Source organism: Argopecten irradians, chromosome 5, assembly GCF_041381155.1.
Source record: "Argopecten irradians isolate NY chromosome 5, Ai_NY, whole genome shotgun sequence".
NCBI classification, from domain to species: domain Eukaryota; kingdom Metazoa; phylum Mollusca; class Bivalvia; order Pectinida; family Pectinidae; genus Argopecten; species Argopecten irradians.
In genome coordinates this window covers 29,571,556-29,596,126 of record NC_091138.1, presented here as the reverse complement: position 1 = coordinate 29,596,126, position 24,571 = coordinate 29,571,556, and the positions used below count along the sequence as shown (strand labels likewise).

Sequence of the window (24,571 nt, the reverse complement as noted above, 5' to 3'; positions counted from 1 at the left end):
AATTATAGGATGATTGAAGTCTGAATCATTTCTTTTATTTTCTGTATTGTTTTGCCTGAACATTAATATTTTTGTTTGGAAGCATGTTTTCTCTTTTCTTTTTTGGTTAATCAGAAAATAACATTTACAAGATCTATGTCTATATAACTTGTTTATTTTCTTTGGTTGATAAAAAGGTATCATACAGTGTAATTAACAGATTTGGTAGATTCATTATTTGTACGAGGGGTTTTCTGCTCAAAAAGTCAAGGTCACACAATCTCTAAAAAGGTTGAGGTCATATGATCTATGACTTGGAATAAAATGATGAAACTGTGGATTCCAATTCTTTAACTACAATTGTTATAGCTGTCATGTTTTGTGAAAACAAACTCCAGTTATATAGATGATTAAAATGCATATAGACTTTTTCATTCTGCTTATGCCCTTTAATGTTTAGGAATATCTACATAATACAACCATTGTTCTTGAATGTCAAAGCAATCGTAAACAATCGTCTATAAAGGAATGTACAGAAATGACTTTATTATTCATTATTATGGCCTATACATTTTATTCGTGAGGGAATACCTAGTTCGGTTCTTCAGTATTATTTTTCTGAATATATGTGGTGTTAAGGATATGTGGATTTTCACTGAGGTGAATATAGCAAAAATAATCACCCAAGAAATTTACTCGCTATAGAAATATCTATTATGTATTAAGCCTGTGACATATTACAATGTAGTTATATTCTGAAGTAGCTTTGTGAATCCTATAACATGTACCATATCTATATATACATATATGCTTACTACATTTCAAAATACATAAACTATGTCTTCATATGCATACCTGTGTCTGTGTCAATGGTTTATAATGTCAGCATGTGGAATTTTCCTCACCAATGCCCACATTTTGATATGTTGATGTTCCAGTTTTGGGTGATCCCCAGCGCTCTAGCCACTCTGTGGATGGTTTATCGGTCCAACACTTACCTTCAGTACAAAATGGCACTTGTTTATGGCTTGGCTCTCACAGCACTCTTCTTTGTTTCCTGTATATTTCACTCTCTGTCATTCATCGGCAGATACAGGTAGGTTGTATATATGAATAAGGCAACATTTGACAGTTATTTTCACATTTGCTTTTTGACTCACATGCTATATTTATATTAAAAGAAAGAATCAAGAACATGAAATATAGGAAATATTGTGTTCTTAAATTAATAAATATTTGTGAATTCAAATTTTTTGTTTACACTTGATGACTCTATGGTAAAGATGTTTTGACACATTTAATACCACTTGCCCTTTAGTTTTGGGTTCCAAGTTTGAAATCCACAAGGGACAGCATCCTCAGCACTCCAGGGGTTATTATCACTGACATAATATCCACCCCTGGTCAATCGCATAGTAAAACTGAAGGCAATGGAAGTTTGATGTAATATAATTCTTTGAAGTACATCAAAGGAATTGAATAACAGAACACTATGGTTGACTGTATTGCTTCGAAGTTTGGCATTACACTCTCTGTAATTCTCTAAGGAATTTTCTGCAGACCTGTGATTGGTAAGCTTTTCCCTCCTGAACTGCCTTCAGTTTTACTATATGATAGTCCAGGGATGGATATAATGTCAGTGTCGGTAACCCCTGGAGTATCGATGATGTAGGTGCCTGGAGGTCATTGGTTTTTCGCTGAATAACCCTAAAAGGATGCATGTTAATTAAAGTAAACTCCTACACACTGATATCTGTTGTTTTCATGTTTAAAAGTTTTATAGCAAATAATTTGGTTTTATGCTGTAGGAAATTAAAGAATTTTTTCCACATCGGTGACCGAGCAATAATCTACATCTTCATAGCGTCATCTTACACACCGTGGTGAGTATAAATCAGATGTATAAAATTATCTAGTGTTGGCCCAGAGGGATCTTGATGCAAATTATTGAATGATTTATGTAGGTCACAGGAAAGAGGTTTTTCTTTTCTTTTCCTTTAAAGCATTTTATACACACAGGGAAACTACATTAAGTCAACGTAGTGGCAAAAATCTCTTGTATTCTGATCATATACATATAACTAGGCTCCAGAAATAGTGATAACATACGCAAGTGTCAAGCCTGTCGGCCATCTTGTTTTTCAAATAGGTTAAAAAATGCAATACACATTACTATACACCAAATCCATGAAATTTGAGAAAAATCACTTCATTACTTTCTGAGAAATAAAAATAAAAACTTCAATTGTCAAAATGTAAGATGACTGCCTGTCAGCCATTTTGTTTTCCAAAGTGTTTACAGTTACCAGGGTGTGTGCAGATTTTTCATGTAATCAAGTGATAGCCATAAGCCCTGCTCGATTTGTTCTGAAAAACAGCCTACCGGCGTACGCTGGTCACTTAACCTGGCGATGAACGTGGCATAACCGGCGTGTTCATGGCTGACATTTCTTCAGAGCTTTAGTAACATTTTGATATTTGCATCAAACACACTCAAAGACTGAATTTAAGTTGATCTATTAGATTGCATGATATTCTAATTTAGTTAATATTACGTTTATAAAACTCGTGACCCGTTTAAGTCATGACAACCACTTACCGTTAGTGCGAGTAAGAAAAATACTTCAACATGTACGATTTCAGCTTTATATCAAACAAATATTAATTGATTGAATAGTCGAAGCGTGTCTGTGGTTGTCTCTGTTTGGTATTGAATCAGTGATTATTTTCCATATAGTAATGGTAGAGTTAATAATAATATTATGTGTACGTATTTGAAAAAAGTGATATTTCCAAAAAGAAATTTAGCTTACAGATATTCGTTTATTTCCATTAAAGGATCAAGAATTATAAGACATTCATAAATCATTAGAGTTTAATATTAATAGGATATCGTGGCTGACTAATGCCATTTTGTTCTTTCGCCTTTTTGAAAATAAACAACCCCTGATTCGGATCTTTTTGCATGCTATAAAATACTGTACACGTGTATACTATTTCATTCTAAAAGAACAACTGTAAGAAACTGCATCATACTGCTTTATTCTCTCACAGAAGCACTGGTTAGTAAAGCATGAGTTATCTAAATAAACTGGCTTTAAATATCAATTGGCTGTAACACATGTAGTTCCTTATAGTAGTATGTTATGGTCTTGGGGCGTATGATTTGATTGTTGTCATTGAAAAGGACTAGATGTGGTTATGGCCCCTAAATCTACCAAATTTCAAATTAAGTATTTAGAAATTAAGTTCTGCGTTTGAAATATTGAATACGCCCCTGATAAAAATTTAATGATATTTTTGTTGACAGAAAGTATGTTTTTGCTATATAACCATGGTAACTTTGCATAAATTATGCAAATTTGAAAATTTTGTCAATTTTGGCATATTTTTTGATAGTTTTTCTTTTAAAAGCAATAGAGCACAACCTAGAACAAACTTTATATTTCAAGAGAATTAGCAGACACGAAGAATACATCATTTTGAGAAATATAAAGTTTGTTCTAGAATGCACTCTATGTCAACTAGATGAAAAACTGCATAAAAAAGGCCAATTTTGATGAAATTTTCATATTTTGCATAATTTTTGCATACCCATAACAGAATGCCCATACAGCCTTATTTACTTTTGATCATTTTTTCTGAATTATGTATTTACAATGTACATTTAGGTATAATACATATAAATCTATTTCTTACGATACACTCTGAAATGAACTTTCAATGAGTCATTTCCGAAAGAGTAAAACTTCAGAATAAACCTTGAAAATATGTTTTTATTGTTATTGACAAACAGTCCAAGAGCAGTCATTGAATTTTCATATGCTTGGAATAAAACGTTCAATATTTGTAAACATTAGATTTACTATAATCAGACTATTAGAATGTACATGTACAGCCATTTGGTTTTATAAAATAGAGTGACACAATATGTATTACATATATGTAGAGAAAATGCCTGGAGCATATATATCTAAGTCTATACATCACTGCACGCTTCGACGTATTTGCTTCATAAATGTATATCTACATACCTGTGTGTATCAAAAGTTTTCAATTCCAGTCCGTTAATGGATACAACAAGTAAATCATAATGTTTGGAGAATTGATGTCTGCACGGAAAGAGTTTTGCTTAAGGGAGTTTCGTCAACAAATGTCTAACCTTTATTCCGCCTTATTCTGCCAGTATTAGCTGGTGAATTAATATTTGCGGATCCTGCATACTTTTTTTGTATTGAGTGAGTTAACCGCCTCGCTGGATCGCCGGCGTGCGCCTGCTCTTGACGAATCAAGCAGGGGTATAGTCTACATACAGTAACATTTTAAGTGGTTGGGATCCCTCTGTTAGCCCTATTAGCTTTAAGCTATTCATGAACTTTAAGAGAGAACAAAACAAAAGCAAGACCCCGTTTATAGATATTATTTGTAATGAAATAAAAACATGTTTGTTGGAACCTTCAAGTAGATATGAAAAAATCAACTTTTTACAATGTTGTATATATGCTATATAAAATGTCATATTCTAAGCATGTTGTATGTATAGCGTTAGAACCAATGTCAATGCTGTTTGAAGGTTGGTACTGAAAGACCTTGGAGGTCTTGGTGATGAGACCCTGGTGATTGTATGGACAATGGCAGCAGTAGGAATTCTCTACCAGTATGTTTTCCATGAGAAGTAAGTATATTTTCACTCCTATTGATATATCTATATATACAAATACCGTAATTACCAGAATATAACATGAATTTGGTATGTTTCATTTGATGTTGTTACCATGATAACTGTTTGTGTTGCATGTGTTATAGGTATAAGTGGTTGGAGATTGTGTTTTACCTGACTGTTGGAGTGTGTCCAGCCCTGGTGACATTCACTATGGTAAGAAATCCCAAATGTTACAACTATATACAGTAATATAGCTGTAAAAATGAAAGTAACATTATTGAGTAACTATATTTGGAAGTACATATAATCAAAACCTTTGGTGATATTACTATGAAAATGTACTTAAGGTAGGTCCATACTTTTGAAAATCGCGCCAATTCATTTGACGCTATACCGGAAGTTGCGGAGGTTGTTTTGAATTCCAGAATGGTTTCCGATACGCCACGACATCACACTTGGATATTTTTTCAATAGGTGAAAATTGTCTACATATAACATTGAATGTTTAAAATCATTAAATAAATCAAATAAAAGCAGTTAAGTGAAAATTATATGCTATCTCTGAGGTTTTTGCGGTCCCTGTCGTAAATGGGAATGGATTTTAAGGGTGATCGGGTGGTGTAGTGGTTAAGCCACTCGCCTTTCACCTAGCCGGCCGGGGTTCGATCCCCGGCACGGACGTAAAAGGTTAGGGGTCACCTGCCCGATCACGTGGTTTCCCGGCACTTTTCGCGCGCTTACATCCGGGCCATCGAGAGTGATTTACATAAGTACGTTTCGTAATCGATGTAAAATAAATAAAGTTTATATTTATATTTTAAACACGGAAGTGCCGTTCGTCACTATAAATCATAAGACGGGACCTGGCCGGACCGAAATTCCGGAATTATAAAAAAATCGCATACAGATTTCCTTTAAACACACAATTTGGAGAAAATCATAAAAACAAACAGACATAAACCAGATATAATATCACAAAAACGTATGAACTGATGTGGAATGGTTTTTTGCGGCATGATTTTCAAAAAATAGTCAAATATAACCCATCTTAGCACTGGATGAAATGGGGGTAGGGTTGCGAGTTACAAACTTCAAGCTTACAAAATTGTGAAATTTTGATCGAGGACCCCGTGTTTTTATATGATATTTGAAAAACATATTACCTTGGGCATATCATATACAAATATTGTGAAATTGACATGGGTTTTCATTTCCTTTTTGGCCTATTCATTGATTTTTTACGGGCGAAAATATGGCAAAACATGGTAATTACGTATAGAAACGGTCCTGGGAAATAACAAAAATTAGTTAGCATTTGTAAAAATAAAATAGTTTTGTATATTGTTCTATCGTAAGAAATTTAGGACAAAAAATCAACAGGATCGAGACTACATTCACCCTAATATTACAGAAAACATAATTTTATGAATTTTTCTATTTTCGGTCAGCAAATTTGCATGGATGGTATATTTCAAGCTCAAATATCTCAAAAAGTAGTTCGAGAACACCCATTTATCTTTACAGATTTGAAATCTACATGAAAAATGCAAGAAAATAAGACCTGTTAGAAAAAAATGACATGGGTTTTTCCAAAAGTATGGAGCTACCTTAAAGTCCCAATATCTGTATCTGCCTTATTTTTTTATGATGTAGAAGAATGTTGAAAAAAATTCCTGTTGTAAATCGTGCAGAGACAGGACTAAATCGAAGTCAAGATGAGCGATAATGATTCAGAAACTTTTGATAAAAATCAAATAAATATTGAATATTGCATGGTGGGTCCCATTAAGTCAAACAAGCCAAAGTTAGCCGACATTATAATGTCGTTGCCGAGAATGTCATGTGACTACCATAACTAAGAAACGTCTGTCAAAACTCTTCCGATAACGGGTCATGAACTTTCCAACTTCTGTTCGCCAATAATCGTAAATTCTATTGCGACCGGTTTAAAATGAAGGCATGTTTATAAGTATCGACTTTCAACAACAGCTGTACCAAAGTTATTCAGAAATTATTATAAATATTCTTTTCAATTATATCTACAAATACTGACAATATTGGGGTCAAATCTAACTTGACTTTTTGTTGATAAATACGTATAATGTGACTTTAATATGTAAATGTAAATGAATAGAACTAGATTTTCACCGATATCTTCATGTTTGTAACAGAGAGACTCCACTGATCTGTAAAAGAAATATTACCTTTATGATTGTAAATGATTGATACAGTGTATATGTATGATGTGATTTGTTACAGAGAGATTCCACTGGTCTGTATGAACTTGCCCTGGGGGGCATGACATACATAGCTGGGGTGGTGTTCTTTAAATGTGATGGGATCATCCCTTTCGCCCACGCTATCTGGCACTGCTTTGTGTTAGTCGGGGCCATGCTACACTACTACGCCATCTCAGCCTATCTGCTTGGCCGGGAAAAAGATGAGGTCATGTGGGGCAGCTAGCCAGGTCAAAGGTCATGTGAGCAAAGTAGCAGTAAGGATCCAACGTTCCCAACAAAACGATAAATCAGAGAATTAAGCAGTATAATGGAGAGCTGTCTCTGATGAAAACCAAATGTTAGGTTGTAATCAAAATGTTGTAGTAGATTTTAAGATGATGGTGGGTAATGCTTTGATTATTTATTCAAATCAATTGTATTTAATGTTGATCTGAAAACCTCACTTTGTTAAAGTTGACATCTCAAAGACTATTTTTTTCGTCTAGATTTTGAATAATACAAAAACTATTTTATTGTTATAATCAATATAGATTTATTAGTACCATACTAATGTTTAATTATTTATACAAAGAATCCCTTGTATCTGATATGATGCTATTCCTTTTGAGATACATTATTACAAATTATGATATACTTATGATGGATTTCTTTGAGACATGGCTTGTAAGAGCTTAATTGCTATATTTTTACAGTCTGAGTAATTGATTTAAAACATACTGACTTGTACCAGTATTTCAGAATTTGGTGCCATTTTGAGTTGAGGTTCTCGGTGCCATGTGGCTTTTTACTGTGGTGCAACATATCCTCTGTCTATTTAAAGCCTAGTCTTCCGATTTCAAGATTTCATTCATTGGGTAGAGGAAGACCCATCAATAAAAATCATCACTTTTGGTTTTGTTAAGAAGGAAGGTAAATTCATAGGTCACTAATCTTAATATTGAAATCCATGTGAAATTAAGGCACGTATTGTTAACACCAGAAAATGTTTAGAAGGAAATGGTCAAGCTATAATCTCATTATAGTGGTACAATTATAATTTCTTGTCTTACCTCACAGGTACTGGCCATGGTGAGCAATGCAGGCTGTATGCTCCACTTGTTCAATCATATTGATTTTTTAGACAGATATATCTTGTTACAGAGGTATTGAGCCAGCATGTAGAACAAAAAAAATCTGTGCCTTTTTAAATACTGGTTGGCATACAATCCTTTTTTGCAACATTACGTAAAGAACTGGGCCATTTTCGTTTATTCGGAACAAACAGTTTGACTGTTTATCAAAGTCATAATTTCAAGTATAAATCCTAACAGACCAGTAGTTTTTGATACAGGTCTGTGAGGGTTTTGTCAAGGCTCATCTGAAAACAATGTAAAATCACTAGATTTGTCTTTAGTTCATACATGAGCAACTAGGTCCAAACAGTCAAACTGTATAATCGAAAATGACCCTGTATTTAATATATATAAAAAAAATTATAAAATACTTTTATGTATATTTTTTTAATCAAAGAAAAGTCATTGATGTTTTAACATAGACATATTAAAGAACATTTTGATCGAATCAAAAATGAGCTTAATCATATGATTTAGCATATTCTTTTTAGCATTATAAAAATTATATTGCTGGAAGCAATCACTGTTAAATACTATAGATTATACATAGATCATCCAGCACCTGGACTTGTCATTGTTTACAGAAGGAAAGAAGCTCAGGAACTAGTCATTGCTACTATACCATAGGTTATGTTAACCTACACTCAATCAGATCAAATCTTACAATGTAGACATTATTATTTCAGCATCGTTAGGAGACTCAACTTTATTGTTATGCTCAACTCTCATATGTTTTTGCAACACTCTTATTTCATCCAAAACAGATATTTACAAGAAATCAATCATTTAGACCTAAGGAATGGCTGGACATCCTTATGATACAAGCAATGAGTTTTGTTGATTTTTGTGAAGTAACTAATGTATATAAATAAACAAAATATTAAAGTTTTATACATTTTTGAGGCAGTGGATTTACAAATAAGGTTTGTATGGTAGAGATTCAGATAACCCACCGCCTAAAATGACTTCTCTATTTTGATATTCTGAATATTTTTTCTGTAATTTTACATCATGTAGATGGATTTTATAGAAATGACGAAATACAATCAGATATGATAATTAGAATGTCACCTTTGTAATATTCTGTACTTATTATTGGTGTCTGTTTCATTTCCTTGTTGTTTTTGATCATTAATATATATCACTTAGATAAAACATACATCTTTTTTAAAAGACTACAAGTATTCCAGTGCTTCCAAAGTATTACTCAGACACTAACTTCCTAATATAAAGTTTTAATAAGATTTTTAGTAGACCTTTTTTTTATTATTTTTCTCAAAATTATGCTAAAATATTTAGAGATGTGTTTGATATAAATATACTTAAACTGTAATACTTAGTTGACAACACTAAAGTTTATGATTACTTGAAAAAAAAAAAAAAAAAAAGAAAAATCTGCTGGATCTCAGACTTTGATAGGTTAATGTTTTTCCCAGAATTTTACAAAAAATCATTTTTCTTTTTGACTTCTAAATTTTACAGTTATCATCCAAACACGTTTGTAAAAATCGTTTTTCGTGTGGAATGAAAATCTTATCAGATTACCTGATATAGTAAGCGAGGTAGATTTTAATTCACAGAGATAAACATTTTTACTTTGATCACAGGATTTGTGAAAGTAAACCCCACACAATAGGGAGCTGATTTACGGTAACTTATTTATTTTTTTAACCAATCTGTCTATGGATTAAGAAATCATGACATTGCATTATTAAAGTGTACAGTTATCCAACTTATTGTTTTTACAGTTTGTATTGATGACAAGCATTAAGTATATTGTTGTAGTGTTGTACTTCAGAATTTATTTGTATAAGGTAGACTTAAGATACGAAAACTTACGTATATATACATGTATAACTTTTATATATAATTTAAAGGGTTAAATTTCTGGTAAGCATGGCTATAAAATGTTGTATACATATATGTCCGTTTTAATTTTTCTAATACAAACAGATTTGATTAATGGTTAAATACTATATATATATATTATATAGTCATTTGGGTGAATTTGTTGGGAAATGCCAAAGTCACAAAATTTAAACTAGGAAATAATAAATTATTAATTATATTTCCAGGTAATTATATTACACTTTTGCAGTCAGATTTTATGGTTACCATTTTTAAACTAAATAGTCGTATTTTATATTTAAATTTCGAAATATTTGACTTATATTTGACTATGGCTGTACTCCTAGATGTAAGAATGCCAAACCAAGGTATGAATAGTTATCATAAGATGTCCATGGTTTCAAAAAATAAGACCAAATCCTTACACGGTAAAGTTGTTTTGAACTGAGTACGGTTTCCAAATTAGGAACTTGAGCTTTACTGTAAAAAGTTATGTCAGAGAGCCTATTTTTTAAAAGAATCAAGTTAATTTTTTGTATCCATTCAGATGTCCTGAGTGGCAAGGCAGAAACTTTCTATATTTATGTATGTTATGCTTTGTTTTATTCTAAAAAAAGGTATTTTACAGAGGTACCAACTTCAGTATTGTATTGTTGGTTATGTCAGTGTTAAGGTATATAGTGCTATCAGATGTTTATATTATATTTATATATACACATATATACATGTATATACGTTCGTATAGTGATGGAAATATAGATTTGTAGTTTTAATGATGAGATATGTGACATACTTTAGGACCTTGTTAAGTATACTCTATATTATATTCTATATGATACCACCTAGAATGTTTAGATTAATTTGAAGTATATAAGCCTAATGACATGTTACTGGACTTTTTAATGTGTTCATGTTCAAATGAACACAAAATTTACAGCATTTTAAATCTAACTTAGATATCATTTTCTACGAAACATCTTGTAGCAGGCATTCTGTACATTAAGATTTGACTATGACATAAGTTAACTTTTTATACTGCTAGAGAAAATATTATTCTTACTAAAATATAAGTGACCAGAAACGTGTATAAGACAGCATATCTCTGTCCTAACAAACTTCTTGCCAGGCCTTATTATGTTTACGTTTATTCAATTCCTTAGCGATCACAATTCTACTTAATATGTAAATAATGCAAATTAATGGCAAATGATTTTGCGATTTGCAATCGCCTGCAAAATACGCGAAATCTAATCGCACACTGAAGCATTTTTTGTGTGTCCTCAAACAGTCTCTCAACATATGGAAAACCTGTTATTCTGTCCGTGTCTTCTTTGTTACGTGTTATTTTTACATTCCCCACTGTATCCTCAATAAAGACGAAATCCCTCTCACTCCTACCTGTCTCCCTCGATATATTGCAATATTTGTAGTGTTACACATGATTCAAATTTTAATTATATAATGTACTCAAAATAAAACAGCACTGTGGATTGTAACGTATGTCCTCCAATAAATGTACTTATGTTTAGACATAGCCTTCTAGAAACTTCTTTTATGGTCACTCAGAAAGTTGTGGAATGTAAGAAAGTTGTATTAACCAATGTCAGATATTTAATCACGGACTTACAGAACTTTGGTCAAGAACACCAATTATGACCCTGCTTTCGCACAATCTCACTACTACTTTAGTCATATATTCCAGGTTTTGAAGATATATATGCGCTTTTTATCAAGATGAATCGAGGTTCCAAAATCCAGGTCTTATTTGGTTGTTTTGTTTCAAACTAAATGGATTTTTATTTGCCAATACACACGGGATGTAAATGACTTTGTGTCATATTCAGGAATTACTGGGTTGCTTAATGTAAATGCATGGTCTACCTGCAACATTCTTGCATGTTTGATCTAGCCATGTAACCATGATCTTGTTTTACCAATGACCTTAATGACATCAATATGAGAATGTTAAAAGTTTACAGATGTTTTTGGATATACCTGACCAGATAGAGATGACTATAGTAACTAGGTATTTTAAGGTTGCTTTGACAATGTAATTTTCTTGATTATTTCGATATTCCTTTTATGTCTAAACTTGCAATATTCTTGTGCATGTAATCAGGACTACTAGCCATGACAGTTTTGTTTGATAATATTGTTACGTAAAAGTTGGAAGTGTATAGAGTGTTCTAGAGGTATTTAGTAGTTGGTAATTCTTTGTTATATATTGTTTGTAGATGATACTTGTTATTTATTGATTTATTTATTATGTGCCTCATCTAATATAATCTTAGAATATTCCAAATAAGTAAATGTCTTCGTATGTACCAAAACGTCAAATTTTGGATGGACTAGTATGGTAAATAATTGAGATATAAAAAGGTTGCTTCGCGAAACTTTTTATTTATATTTTTGTAGTATTTAGGGTTCATCATGCACGATATCTTTTATCTTTGTTTCGATTTTAGCCATTTCACAGACTAGAGATATTTCATATGTTTGAATAGGTGTAATGCAGATAATTTTTAGCGAATAATGACCAATTAGAATTGAAATAAATCTATAATGTCTGCTGTTACATACAGCAGAGAATAACGGCTATTTTATGTTATAAAAAACCGGTGCTCGATCATCACATTTTCAATATTAAATCTACCGTCTCGACGATGTGAAAATCATCATAAGCGTTTAAACACTTGTTTGTGTTCAAACTATTGTTTTCACTTATTTCCAGTTCATGTATTCAATCAGGAATACAGACGAAAAAGTCCGAAAGGAACAAAGTGTTATAGGATTTTAAATGTAAATAAAACAGTAAATGTACTCTTGATCTCTAAGCTGAACTCTGGGATTGTCATTATTATATGTATCTATATATATATCTAGTTACTAATTGTAATTTTCATCATTGTTTGTATTGGTGTGTATTGTTATCGGCTTTGAAGTTGTGTGTATCCAAGAAAGAACATATATATTACTATTGTCTCGTTGTCTTTCTTATTTTTATTGAATTAAATTTCTTTTACTATCAAACGGTCTACATTGTTTATAGATATTTCCATAACTTCAGTCAGCGTTGTTGCATTGTAGTGCAATACGTATCAATGCAATAATAAATGTTGGCATATACAATGTATATGTACTGTAATGAAATTTATAACCCAAACTTTAAAGAATTATATTGGATATGACGTTGAATATACGGTAAGAATAGAAATTTAAAATGTAATATTTTGTGAAAATAAACAACGAACCTATTATGTCCCCTCCAAATCTATATTCATATATATATAACACTTAAATCATCATAGGCAAAGTTTTTACACAGTGCAGCAATTTCAATTATTAGACTCGCGCTATAGCAATGCGTTTCCAAGACAAATGAAATGTGACGTTCTTTGTAGTATCGTCAGACAATAATGTTCAACGATTATATTTACATATACACTTTTCCATTGAGTACGGTATAAGTTCTGGACACTTCTCCATTTTCATTGCACAGTCCCAGTTTTTGAAGATGCTCATGCACATACGGCGCAAATGAAATGATATGAACGTTCAATGTTATAGGATGGTAAATCCTTAAACACTTCGTCTAATCTGAGTTACAAACACATAGTGCTGAATCCAAATATCAACAATTCGTAGAGGAAATTTTCCCGGCAATCGAACGATTTCCTTTTGCCACCAACAACGTCAGATTTTCACCAGAGGCTTTTATTAAACGCATAGCACTGCAAGAAAGGGAAAACCAAATCAAATTAATTATGTGTTCAGTGCTCAATGCTTTATTACTTGAAGCCTTACGTGTTCAGTGCTCAATGCTTTATTACTTGAAGCCTTACGTCTCAAAAGTGGCACAAGATAAAATTTCGGTACAGCAGTTCTTCTCAAAGGTTCATGTTTGAAAAAAACAATAATGTTATAACTAACGCACGCCCATCACCATCCGGGATATATCATGTTTACCTGTGTATGTGATAATGTAATTCTTAATATAATATACGAAAGATTTCATAAATGTCTTATATAGATAAGAAGCTAAAAACAAATAATGAAAAGAACAAAGCAAATGAACATTCCAATGCCTACCTTTGATAGTCTGCCCCAACTATACTCTTGCCATTAACACAAAGTAGCCGATCCCCTACATGCAGACTTCCGCTAAGAGCTGCTGGACTATCTGGTAGGACCTTTCTGATGTAGATACCAGCCAGTCTTAGTGGTGTGTACTGTAATCAAAGATAAACTTGCTTAATTATATGTATATTGCCACTGCAACTCGCGCATTTGACAGGTTAAGCGTTAAGCGCACTGAGGCCAGGTCGGTGGTAATGGTCGGTTAAAATAACATTGATTTCTTATACACTTACCAAGCCGTCGATAAGACCTAGACCAAGTCCTTGGTTGCCCTTTCGTACATTGACAGAGAAGACAGGATTATTGGACAGGCGGGACGAAGTTGACATGTCGAATTGTTCCTCCATACCTGTAACAATGTTATCTAGCGTTAATATTTCCAATGCTGAACATGCCCTATTCTTATTGGAATATACAATAGGGATCAGAGGTAAATAATCCATTATCTACCTAGATTCCGTCTTTGCATATTACAAAGTTAGCTCCCTTGCGGGCAGGTATCGCTTATTACTCATTATTTTGAGAGTACAATTCACTTCCTTTTCAAAGACTTTCGAAAAATACGATGTTACGCTCGCAAACACATCACGTCATAAACAATATCTACCTGCAAGGCAGATAACTCATTATAAATTCATTATACTCACTGATATTGGTTGGTGACCGTGGCTGGACTATAGGCAAAGCGTTTTCCGCATGTTGCTTGTGGGCTTCTAAAATCTGCTTATTGACAGAGATCAGCATGTCTTTGGAGCAGAAGTTTTCGTCTGGATCATTTCCGTTTCGATCCAGAACAATTTCTCCATCTGTGTGATATCCACTTCTGGCCGAATTTCGGTCTTGTTCACCATCAGTATGGTAGCCGCTTCTGACAGATACTCGGTCTTGTTCCCCGTCCGTGTGGTATCCACTTCTAGCTGAAGTTTTCCCATCCTCATCATCCGTGTGGTGTCCTCTTCGTCTATGATCTGATCCATTTTCCTTGTGAATGAAAGATTCCTGATCTATGTTTTGTCTACCCATTCTGTCACTTACAGATCTTTGAACGCGTTTTCCTGTCGGTTTATTGGTACCTTCAGCCATTGGTTGTCGCGGCGGAACTGGCGGTGGGGAGGAGACTCTAGATGCCTTTGCTGAACTGTTTGTGGAATATGGGTCTTCAGATTTTATATCGGTATTTCCATTGACCACTGGAGTAGTGCACGTATTCATAACAATTGGACTTGCACATGTGTCAACAGAATCCGGTTCAGAACGATCTGTCACATCGCCATTGGTAGATGTAGGAGATACTGCCTTATTTATCAGCATATCAAGTCTTTTATCCGGTGAATCTTTCTGTCGTGGACTGAGATTTGATTTGAGAAGGTTCCGTTTTGGCTTTACTGGTGCGATGGCTTTATTGGTATCACTGGCTTCCTTTGACAGTATAGGCGAGGGACCAGATCGGGCGTCACTTGGTGTTTTTTGTCCCCTCGGAGTTGACTGTGTACTGCTATCGGTATCGGCAACAAACTGGACTTTTCGGGTAGGAGACATTGTACGGGATCTTGAAGACGAGGTTTGACAGAAGAAGGACTTCTGCAGCTCTACTTTTGGGAAGTTACCAGTGAATCGCGGTGTATTTCCAGGACTAAGACCAATATCACTTTCATCTGCAAAAAGGATATATTATAACAGTGATTATTTCCACAATGACCTATATGTTTTTCTCTTATACTATTTGCTTACGTTTTATAAAATAAAATATTACAGTAATAAATGATAACACAATAAAAACGTTATGATTGCTGAAAGCCCTACTCTAAGACAGTATTTCAGGAAAAAACGCGAGAAAAATATCGTTTTCTACAGACAGACAGCTACAATTATAAGATTAAACATTACTTTCTGAGAGACCGAACTGAGCATAAAGCTCTTTGAAGAGAGCCCAGAATTGTCCTGCGTCTGGAGGATGCATCAGGTCGATGTCACATCCCTCTGTAGGGAGCAGGAAGGCAGGATGACCAGATAGGTCCAGCATCACCTCGTCTAGTGAGATAATAATACATAGACGTTCAACATTGCCTTTAAAACTTAAATATATTATGACATTCCCTTACCAAAATATGGCAAATTAGGTAATAGCACTAACTGATGATAAAGATAAATCCAAAAAATGGACACCATTGTTTCGTGGCCATGCAATAAGAAGTTTGAACTGTAATTGATAAGTTATATCCTCTTGAACGTTGTAATAAGGTCTGATATTTGAGAATCTCTATAAGGATGGTATTTACCTTCCCTGAGAGCCAGTTCTACATCTTCAGGTGAAGGATGCCAGTTTCCCGGCATGGTGTGTCTGTCTGCGTGGTATCCAGAAAGGAGGCGATACAGCTGTGCTTCATTTAGAGGATGGAACTGTTTCTTCATATTTATCCAATCGTACTGAATGGTATAATAATGAAACATTACAATTTACAACATGCATTATGTAGTATGAATATAATACGGTTAACACGTGAATTAAATATCAAAACATATCATAATACTGATACCAAATGCTCGACCTTTTATTATTTTAGAAAAACTGATATGAAAAGATTTAGAATTTAGCAATTATGGAAATATTAATTACCTTTTCAAGAAGAGTTTTGGAGGTAGAAAGGAATTCCGCTACAGTTAACAGGCGCTCAAAAAGCTGCTCAAATTCTTCATCTAGGTTGTTTCTGACAGCCCACTCCTCCAATTTAGCCAGGTTTGCTTTGATTCGAACACCTGCAGTCCAGCAGTAGTACTGCTCAGCTGCGTCTGTAAAACAAACTCATATCGTTAAAAAATAGAAATTCAAGAAAAGATGTGAAATTCCACTATTTGCTGATACAAATATCAATAAAAAAGATAAAAGATTTGAAAAATGAATATGGGAAAAATGTAAAAAAAAATGTTAAATGATATCATAGAGCCAATCATATCAAATTAATAATTGTTAACGGTAGACCTACCTTTAAGAAAGAGTCGGTTGAAAACTGAAGTACTACAGAAGAAGAATATGTACATAAAGAGTTGTTTGATGACGTCGGTATGCAGCCGTAGTGAGACAACTAATCCCGCTACGCTGTCAAAGATGGCAACAATCTTGCCAACACCGTGCCTGTTTCCGGCATCCTCCGTAAAAGGGTTTCCGTCAAGCAGCACCGGAAGCAAGAGGTACAGTGCCTACAGACAGCAACGTATCATACATTAATGCCATTTTCATAGATAATACATCTATGATCATTTCGGTAAATGATAACTATGTCACTAGAATTATGGTGAAAGATGGTGAAATTACCTTAGTGATAGTGTAAATAGACTGTTGGAAACAGAATACAACGATTTCTTCCAATCCCGTTGCTAGGTCACGGAACGCCGCGTGAACCTCGTTGTCAAGGGGACTGCCGCGTGTGACACTGGTCCTTGGTAACCGAAAGTTGTCTGCCCTGAGGTATAAGATGAGTTGAACACAATTTGAAATCCACTGGAGCATCTCCCTTAGATAATCTTCACTGACGGATGGGTGGCGCCGACTTCTCACGAGGCCACTGTAACAAGTTGATATCACAGCACATTTACAAAGATTTTCGAACATGCTTTTAGATCCAAAGTGAACAAAGTTTGTAAACATTTGTCGAGATAAGCATGATGATATAGGTAATAGATATTGCATAAAGCTTCACTGCTATGTGTTATAACAATATAAATAATGCGAAATGTTAACACATGCGTGTGTAGGTTTCAGGCAGATGACAATAGAATGACAATCGCTGGAAAGGCGCATTCATAATTATCATTGGTCAATCTAAAGGTGAAAGATATTCTTACCTGTTGAATTTGTTTCCTTTCAATGCCTTTGAAATGTCCTAAAACAAAGAAAATACACAATGAGTTACTGAACAAACAATTATAGGTATGACAAAAAAGTAATAATTACCAACCAAATATCTCATGTTTGACAAACGCAAATATACCAGGTATCAGGAAGTTCCCAAGTAATCTAACTAAGTACAGTTTACCAAGGGATTTTTATCAAAATCTTTTCAGCAAAAACACTTTATAGCAACTCACCAATGACAGTATAATAGGTACATTGTTTCGGTGAAAACACGTGTTAAATGTGTAAATTTTCAGTTTGAATGGTTTAGTTAAATTCATTCATAACTCTTTCTTCATGCAATGTCATTTACAGAATATTTTCAAAGATCATTTAATGATGCTTTGTATATTTGTTTATTGTTTAACAAGTATTGTTTATATGTTATTCCTCAAATCAATTTGTAAATACTAGTGAGATACTTTTGGTAGTATTGAATTATTAAACCTAACTAATTAACTTACTGCAGCGCTTTCTCTGACGGCAGCCAGAATTCTGAGCAATAGGTTTCGTATCTGATACGGGTCAAACCGAACACATGAAAACTGTATGCACATACTATACAAGTACGCGGGCGCTAGAACAAAGTTTGTCTGATCCAGACGTATAACAGCACCAATAGCGTTCACAAGTTCATCCTCTTTGTCGCGTGAGTATGCGAATCTGAACTTCTCCCTCTGGACCTCTGTGCCTTGTGACTCCATGGTTGTGATTGATATGTTATCATCTGTAGCAGAACCAAGCATCAGTGGCGGTACGTGGACGATGTTCTGGTGACGTTTATTACTGTTTTGTTTCCTGCGCATGCTCTCACTGAACACATCATCAGACGACGGAGAAATCCATGGGAGTTCCGAAGGAATATCATTTCCAGCCGTGAAGTCTTTGAAGAGAAATACATAATAATTCCCAATTGACAGAATATCTCCTGCTTGCATTGTCTCTCTACCCACGATTGGTGAACCATTAACCCGGATATTTGATGCTAAATTGCACTCGATTTCAAGACAGTAGTTGTGGTGGAGTGGTCCTGGTGAATGTGAATACGAGGACCTTTTTAGATGTATGTGGCAGTGTTGCGGATTAATGTCAGGGGCTGCCAGTGTCACACATGGCTTGTTGACGACTTCACCGTCGGGACAACAGACCAGTGTCGTCTTTCCTTCTAAGATATAATAAACCGAGTCTTTATTAACATCATACCCTCTCAGGGTCAACAGAAATGGACGGGAGATGGGAGCGAGTATATGATCCGAACCAACCTTATTCGGAAAAGATATGTCTGATCGCTGTCCCTTCACGTCGAAGCTTACACTTCGCATCAAGTTTTTCTGATTGTTGTTATTGCACGTCCATGAATTGGTAGAAGAGCTCCCCTCAATGTCGTACTCATCCCTTAACCTATCCAAGCTCTGCGTCCACGGAACGAAGAAGGGTATTGCACCAGGCCTTAACTTAGAAAACGATATTTTTCTCGCGTTCTCATTTAATCCATAGGTATCATCCTCTCCCATTGCATCGATTACTTCCATTTTCCTACGAAGTTCATATCTCCGACAGAACCCATCAGTTGGTCGCCAGAACTTCTGCAGAAATAGAGGTCTGTCTTTATCAGATAATATCCTAGTACACATCCTCTTCCATCGTGGTGATTGTTTAGTCTTGTTATCCAGCCCGCGAATACTTCCGCTATTGGCTTGACCGACAACATCACATAAAACGTATTCGTCGTGAAGAGAGGTAGATAAACCGTATCTTTCCAGTGCTTGCTTTACCAACTCTGGTGCCGTGGATCTACAAGAGGCAAGCACGCTTTTGTACTCAACGCCTGGGACAATGGTCCCTCCGAAAATCTTAAGGACCCCGGGGGACGAATGGTCCGTTGAAAGTTCTGTTGTAGCGGCGTGATCATCACTACTAGAGTGTTTGGAGTTTCTACCCGAGTAGATAATTGTCCTTCGTATAGCATGTTCCTCTAGAAACACCGATGTTTCCAAGTCACAGCCGCTATCCGTCCCGTCATCCATATACTGGACCGGGACCGTTCGTCCACCCTGCCACGTCAGGGACTTCATATCAGAAATTTAAACTCACGGTGTCACCATGGTTTTAGTCATGCACCAGTCTGAAACAGATGAAAAATTAAGAAAATTTAACGAATTAGATATCTAGAGTACTGTATGATGATCCTTAGGTCAGGCAAAACCTCTGTAGTGTATATAATTTTACCCGCATAAAAAATTAATAAAATATTATGAAACAATATATAAACATATTGGTAAGTTAATTAGAATTAGACCAAGTCTTTGACGATTCTACAACCGATAGAGTAATGGCAATGATATAAAGCTTTTAAAATAAAAAAAAAGATCGTATTTCTAGATCAGAAATTTAGAAACCTTTAACACTTTGGAGGTAACGCTTCAATCTTTACAAATTCATGATTTGTAAAGAGTTCGTAGGAAACAAAAGAGAGTGACAAAGTCACTATCATTATGAAATAGATATACCATAATAACGGTGATGTGTGTCTGCCTTAAAATAAAGTAAACTCTAATTACAGTCCGCTTCTTTCTCTGTGTGTTCAGTATGCGTAAAATCCTTCATTGTTACCGGCTGATATTTAACGCTGGAATGCGATGTTCATTTCGCTTTTACCTGGCATTATACACCCAAGACAAAGGCGTTAAATCACAATACAACCTATCGCTGCCCAGTCTACACAAGCCTTCTTTACTCTCGTCAACAAAAACCCGATTCATCTATTTATCAAAACATTCCACCTTGCTAACAATGGTCCACTTTTGGTAAGAATTTGTACCAATTAAACAGAGGAAGCCCTCTCCATAGCAGATAATCCGTTGTCGCATTTGTCCGAGTGTTTGTGTATTGAAAAGTTTACGGTTATGATAAATAACTATTGACATTGTACGTAAAACATCCTTTCCATAGATTTTCTATCGACCTCTCGGTGTGAAACACTTTTTCAACAACTTTAGTCAATGAATTTACCATTGAATAAAAATTCCCTACTGGGAACCTATATTGACTGAAAGGAGAATTATTTTCTAAACTCCAATATCGACTGAATGAAACCATTGTAAGAGGAAGTCATAAAAAAGTTAACAATTGTGTCAAAAGAATATCTAGAACATCCCTTTCGTATCGTATGGAATAAAATACATCTATAAATAGTTTATTTCGAAATAAAAAGCTGAAGAACCTTTTACAGACCACAAAAACAAAATCACTTCAATTCCCACGGTTACATAGTCTAGTTGAATAAAATCAACAATTTATTTCATCGAATTACAAACATAAATGGGTTTAAACAAAAAAAAAATAACATAAAAAGAAATACTTACCGTGTGCTGGAGGTGACGAGCGTTTGAATTTCCGTCTGTTACTTTGTCCCCCAATACACATACTAGCCAATACATTCCTGTGTACTCCGATTTAGTCCTGAGGAGGGGTAATCCGATTGTACGTACTTATACGTATCACTTACCCAACGCCATTGTTCATACTATTCTTCGTGGCGGGATTAACAGTAAATGTCCGCACTGTTTTCTTAAATTCGACCATTGTCAACTCAACCGATTCATTTCTCGTTACTAATACTGGCCGCATTAAAACTTATCTAAAATCGACATAATTTTACGTATTATGTTACGTGTCAGTGCATTACATAGACATGGTGGTCTTGTTTCAGAATCGCCAGACAATATTGCTGGATGTACTTATAAAACGTAGAGTGACCTTTACATATAAAGTCATTTGCTAAACGGAACACCATGAAACAGATCTGACTTAAACGGTTTACATGCCTGTGTGAGCATTTGGTATTTACCACATTATATATATCTTTAACAGGCAACGGAACAAAATGGCATTGTCACCAAGCGCTACTTTTTCAAGGTAACGACTTTATGAATTCAAACTCTGACAAATGCACATTCATTGATCTATATTTGCTCTTTTTCAATGTACACGTAATACATATTCAGTGTCATTTGTCAATATTTGCAGATATAATTTTAAATGTAGCATGCAAATACTTGTGAAAATATCTGTCAATAAACAATAATGAATAAATAATAATACTTATTTATTTAAAATTTCTTAAACAAGCATTCAAAGCCTGGCCTCGAAATCAGTGTTACCATCCTTACTCATTCAGCTACCCGCTTGAAAATTCCCTTTATATTGATATAAACGGCATTATTGACCTCGTCACACCTAGGCTAGCCTTCATGCGGAGGTCATTAGATGGTGTCCACGTAATATCCAAATAATAAAACCAGAATCATATTAAAACTAAAATCTGCATAATGTCAAGTTAAGTAATGTTTAAGTTACATTGAAAAAATATCCGTTCTGCTTTTGAAAGTTTCGATTTGTTTTTATTCACGATTTGTTTTCTTTGAAATGATCTGGAGAATTAAAAATCTTGTTCAAGAAAAGATTTAACAAGATTTTATAGCGATGTGTTTTATCTGTTCTTTTTACACAATATGAATTTACACAAACTATTATCTATTATGCGGGAGACGCCTATCCTATGAGGACAATCTGACCGCCAAACCTACACAGCTCAGTCAAAATGGCACCATCACTATGTGACCAGACTGGGTCAGTGTTCCACTTCACAGAACAGAGCATTTCCTACATCAGATCGACAAGCTGTAAACATTTATCAAAGTAATACCCAAAACAGTCAACGTATCTGATATGTCAATATAAGATTTAAAATTACGGTATCCATGAATGATTAGGGAAAAAACCGATTGAATATTTTCTAAAGACTGCTAGTAACACTGTCAAAACAAACAAATTACAAATTGATGTTTGGTCTTATAAGGTTATTGAACATCACATATCCACTAGGTCTGTATCATTTCAGATACCTGGCTGGAAACGTTGATTATTCCTATTCATTTTGAATGAGTCTTTATGAAAGTCGGTCATTTAGTTGTTTATTTATATTAATTTCATTAATGCCAATTAAATATATATTAGACATTTATATTGGTGATACTTTAATATTTTACCAATTCATTTTGTCTCTTTATTTTAGTTTAATGGCTTATCGAATCGTTTATCATATAGGATCAATCGATTATCTTTCAAGGCCTGCACATTTACTACTGTACAGCAAAAAATAAATTGAAAACAACTGTCGGACGCACTGGGCAAATATCACTTTGACACAATGTTATATTTGGAAAATAATAGCAGCCTTTTTAATATATTGTATTCATTTCAGAATCTTCGCGAATTTAAGAATACATATATTACAGAAATGGTGGAAATACACTTGCATAAAATTGGCGTGCACATGTCAATCATAAACCGCGATAAATCGTGTAGCGGATACTAGTACGAGTATTTTATCAATTATGACGCAAGTTTATCGTAAGTCTAGGATTAAATATATGTAGTTTTATACAAGCACCTGTAATTTTAATCCAACTGTTATTTTAATCCAGTCAGATTAACTTAATAATCGAATATTCTTTAAATAGTCACATGTCCGTATGTTGCAGTGCATTACACAAATTCTTTCAATAGCTATAAATTCCATATCCTACGTATTATACATCAAACCTAATGTGCTCCAGTCCTGAAATCCGATATAGGTCGCGTGGTTTTCGTACCGACTCTAGACAAAAGCCCAGTCTTATAAGGCAAGTGATTTGGGCAAACTATGTCAAGTGTAGAATTAATGTAGATTTTAATGAATTTTGAAACGCAACATTATTGCCTGTAATAGGACTTGAGTGATTTCATTTATAGACTTATAATAACCAGTCAAACATTAAAAATCGGTATAAACCCATGCATTCATTACGTTGTTTTGCAGACGCGAATCTAAACATAAACAATACTTGAGAGTATCAATAATTATCGATGGAATTTGATATGTGTCAATTGTTAAAGATGCTCCACCGCCGACAAATGGTATTTTTTTCACTATCAAAAATAGAAGCAGGCGATTTAGTATTTTTCTTAACACCATTACCACCATTGAAAAGTTTCAGCTTTTAATTTTACTTCAAGTTAAAAATATAAAAAAAAATAATTAATTGCATCCCGAAAAAATTCCGTGGCACTATATCCTATATGGAATGAAGTACTAATTGTGCACGCATCAAAGGCGAAATAGATTATTTTATATTAATTTTTGTGTTAATTAGGCATATATATATACAATTACTAAAAAATAAACACCAATTATTGTTCAAATGATGTATATCATTTATGCTCTGTCGGCAGTGGAGCATCTTTAATTGAATTTTTCAACTAAGGAAATGAAAATAAAATATTCTGATTCAGCGTTACATTGTTAGTCCCAATTAAATATAAGTGGTAACGAACGTATGTCCAGTTCCTAAGTGCGAGATAGTATCAATGATACACTGTGTGTATAAATACATGTACAAATAATGTACTTGTTAAATTATTTGCATATTTTTGAGAAAAACATACTTGCAGCACATTAAAACAAAAGGCATCCTTTCATTGTAATTTCACTAGAGACTCAACACGCACATACTGCGTTCTCAAAAAAATACGTACCCACTTCACACACGCAACACGCCCCATAGACGGGAAGCCGTCCTTAAATGACCATGAATGTTCATAGGACGTTCATGTAATCAATTAACCAACCAACCTTTTGAGTGATTAATGAAGACAG

General features: G+C 34.2%; 2 protein-coding genes across 2 annotated transcripts in view; one reads left to right on the top strand and one right to left on the bottom strand.

Moving 5' to 3' along the window:
- Nucleotides 1-12,872, top strand: part of LOC138323473 (monocyte to macrophage differentiation factor-like) — an 18,503-nt gene extending 5,631 nt beyond the window's left edge. The window contains exons 4-8 of the mRNA XM_069268117.1: nt 918-1,075; nt 1,788-1,862; nt 4,553-4,654; nt 4,786-4,855; nt 6,902-12,872. Coding sequence (XP_069124218.1) covers nt 918-1,075; nt 1,788-1,862; nt 4,553-4,654; nt 4,786-4,855; nt 6,902-7,105 — 609 coding nt within the window. The 3' untranslated portion in view covers nt 7,106-12,872. The remainder of the gene's footprint in view (nt 1-917; nt 1,076-1,787; nt 1,863-4,552; nt 4,655-4,785; nt 4,856-6,901) is intronic.
- Nucleotides 12,866-24,571, bottom strand: LOC138323472 (ras-associating and dilute domain-containing protein-like). The gene is made up of 12 exons (XM_069268116.1): nt 21,237-24,571; nt 18,336-19,996; nt 17,823-17,860; nt 17,293-17,542; nt 16,964-17,177; nt 16,597-16,769; nt 16,259-16,406; nt 15,867-16,010; nt 14,627-15,634; nt 14,213-14,328; nt 13,932-14,071; nt 12,866-13,573 (listed from the first exon to the last, which is right to left on the bottom strand). The coding sequence occupies exons 2-12, from the start codon at nt 19,944-19,946 to the stop codon at nt 13,474-13,476; spliced, it is 3,942 nt and encodes a 1,313-aa protein (XP_069124217.1). The 5' UTR covers nt 19,947-19,996; nt 21,237-24,571; the 3' UTR covers nt 12,866-13,473.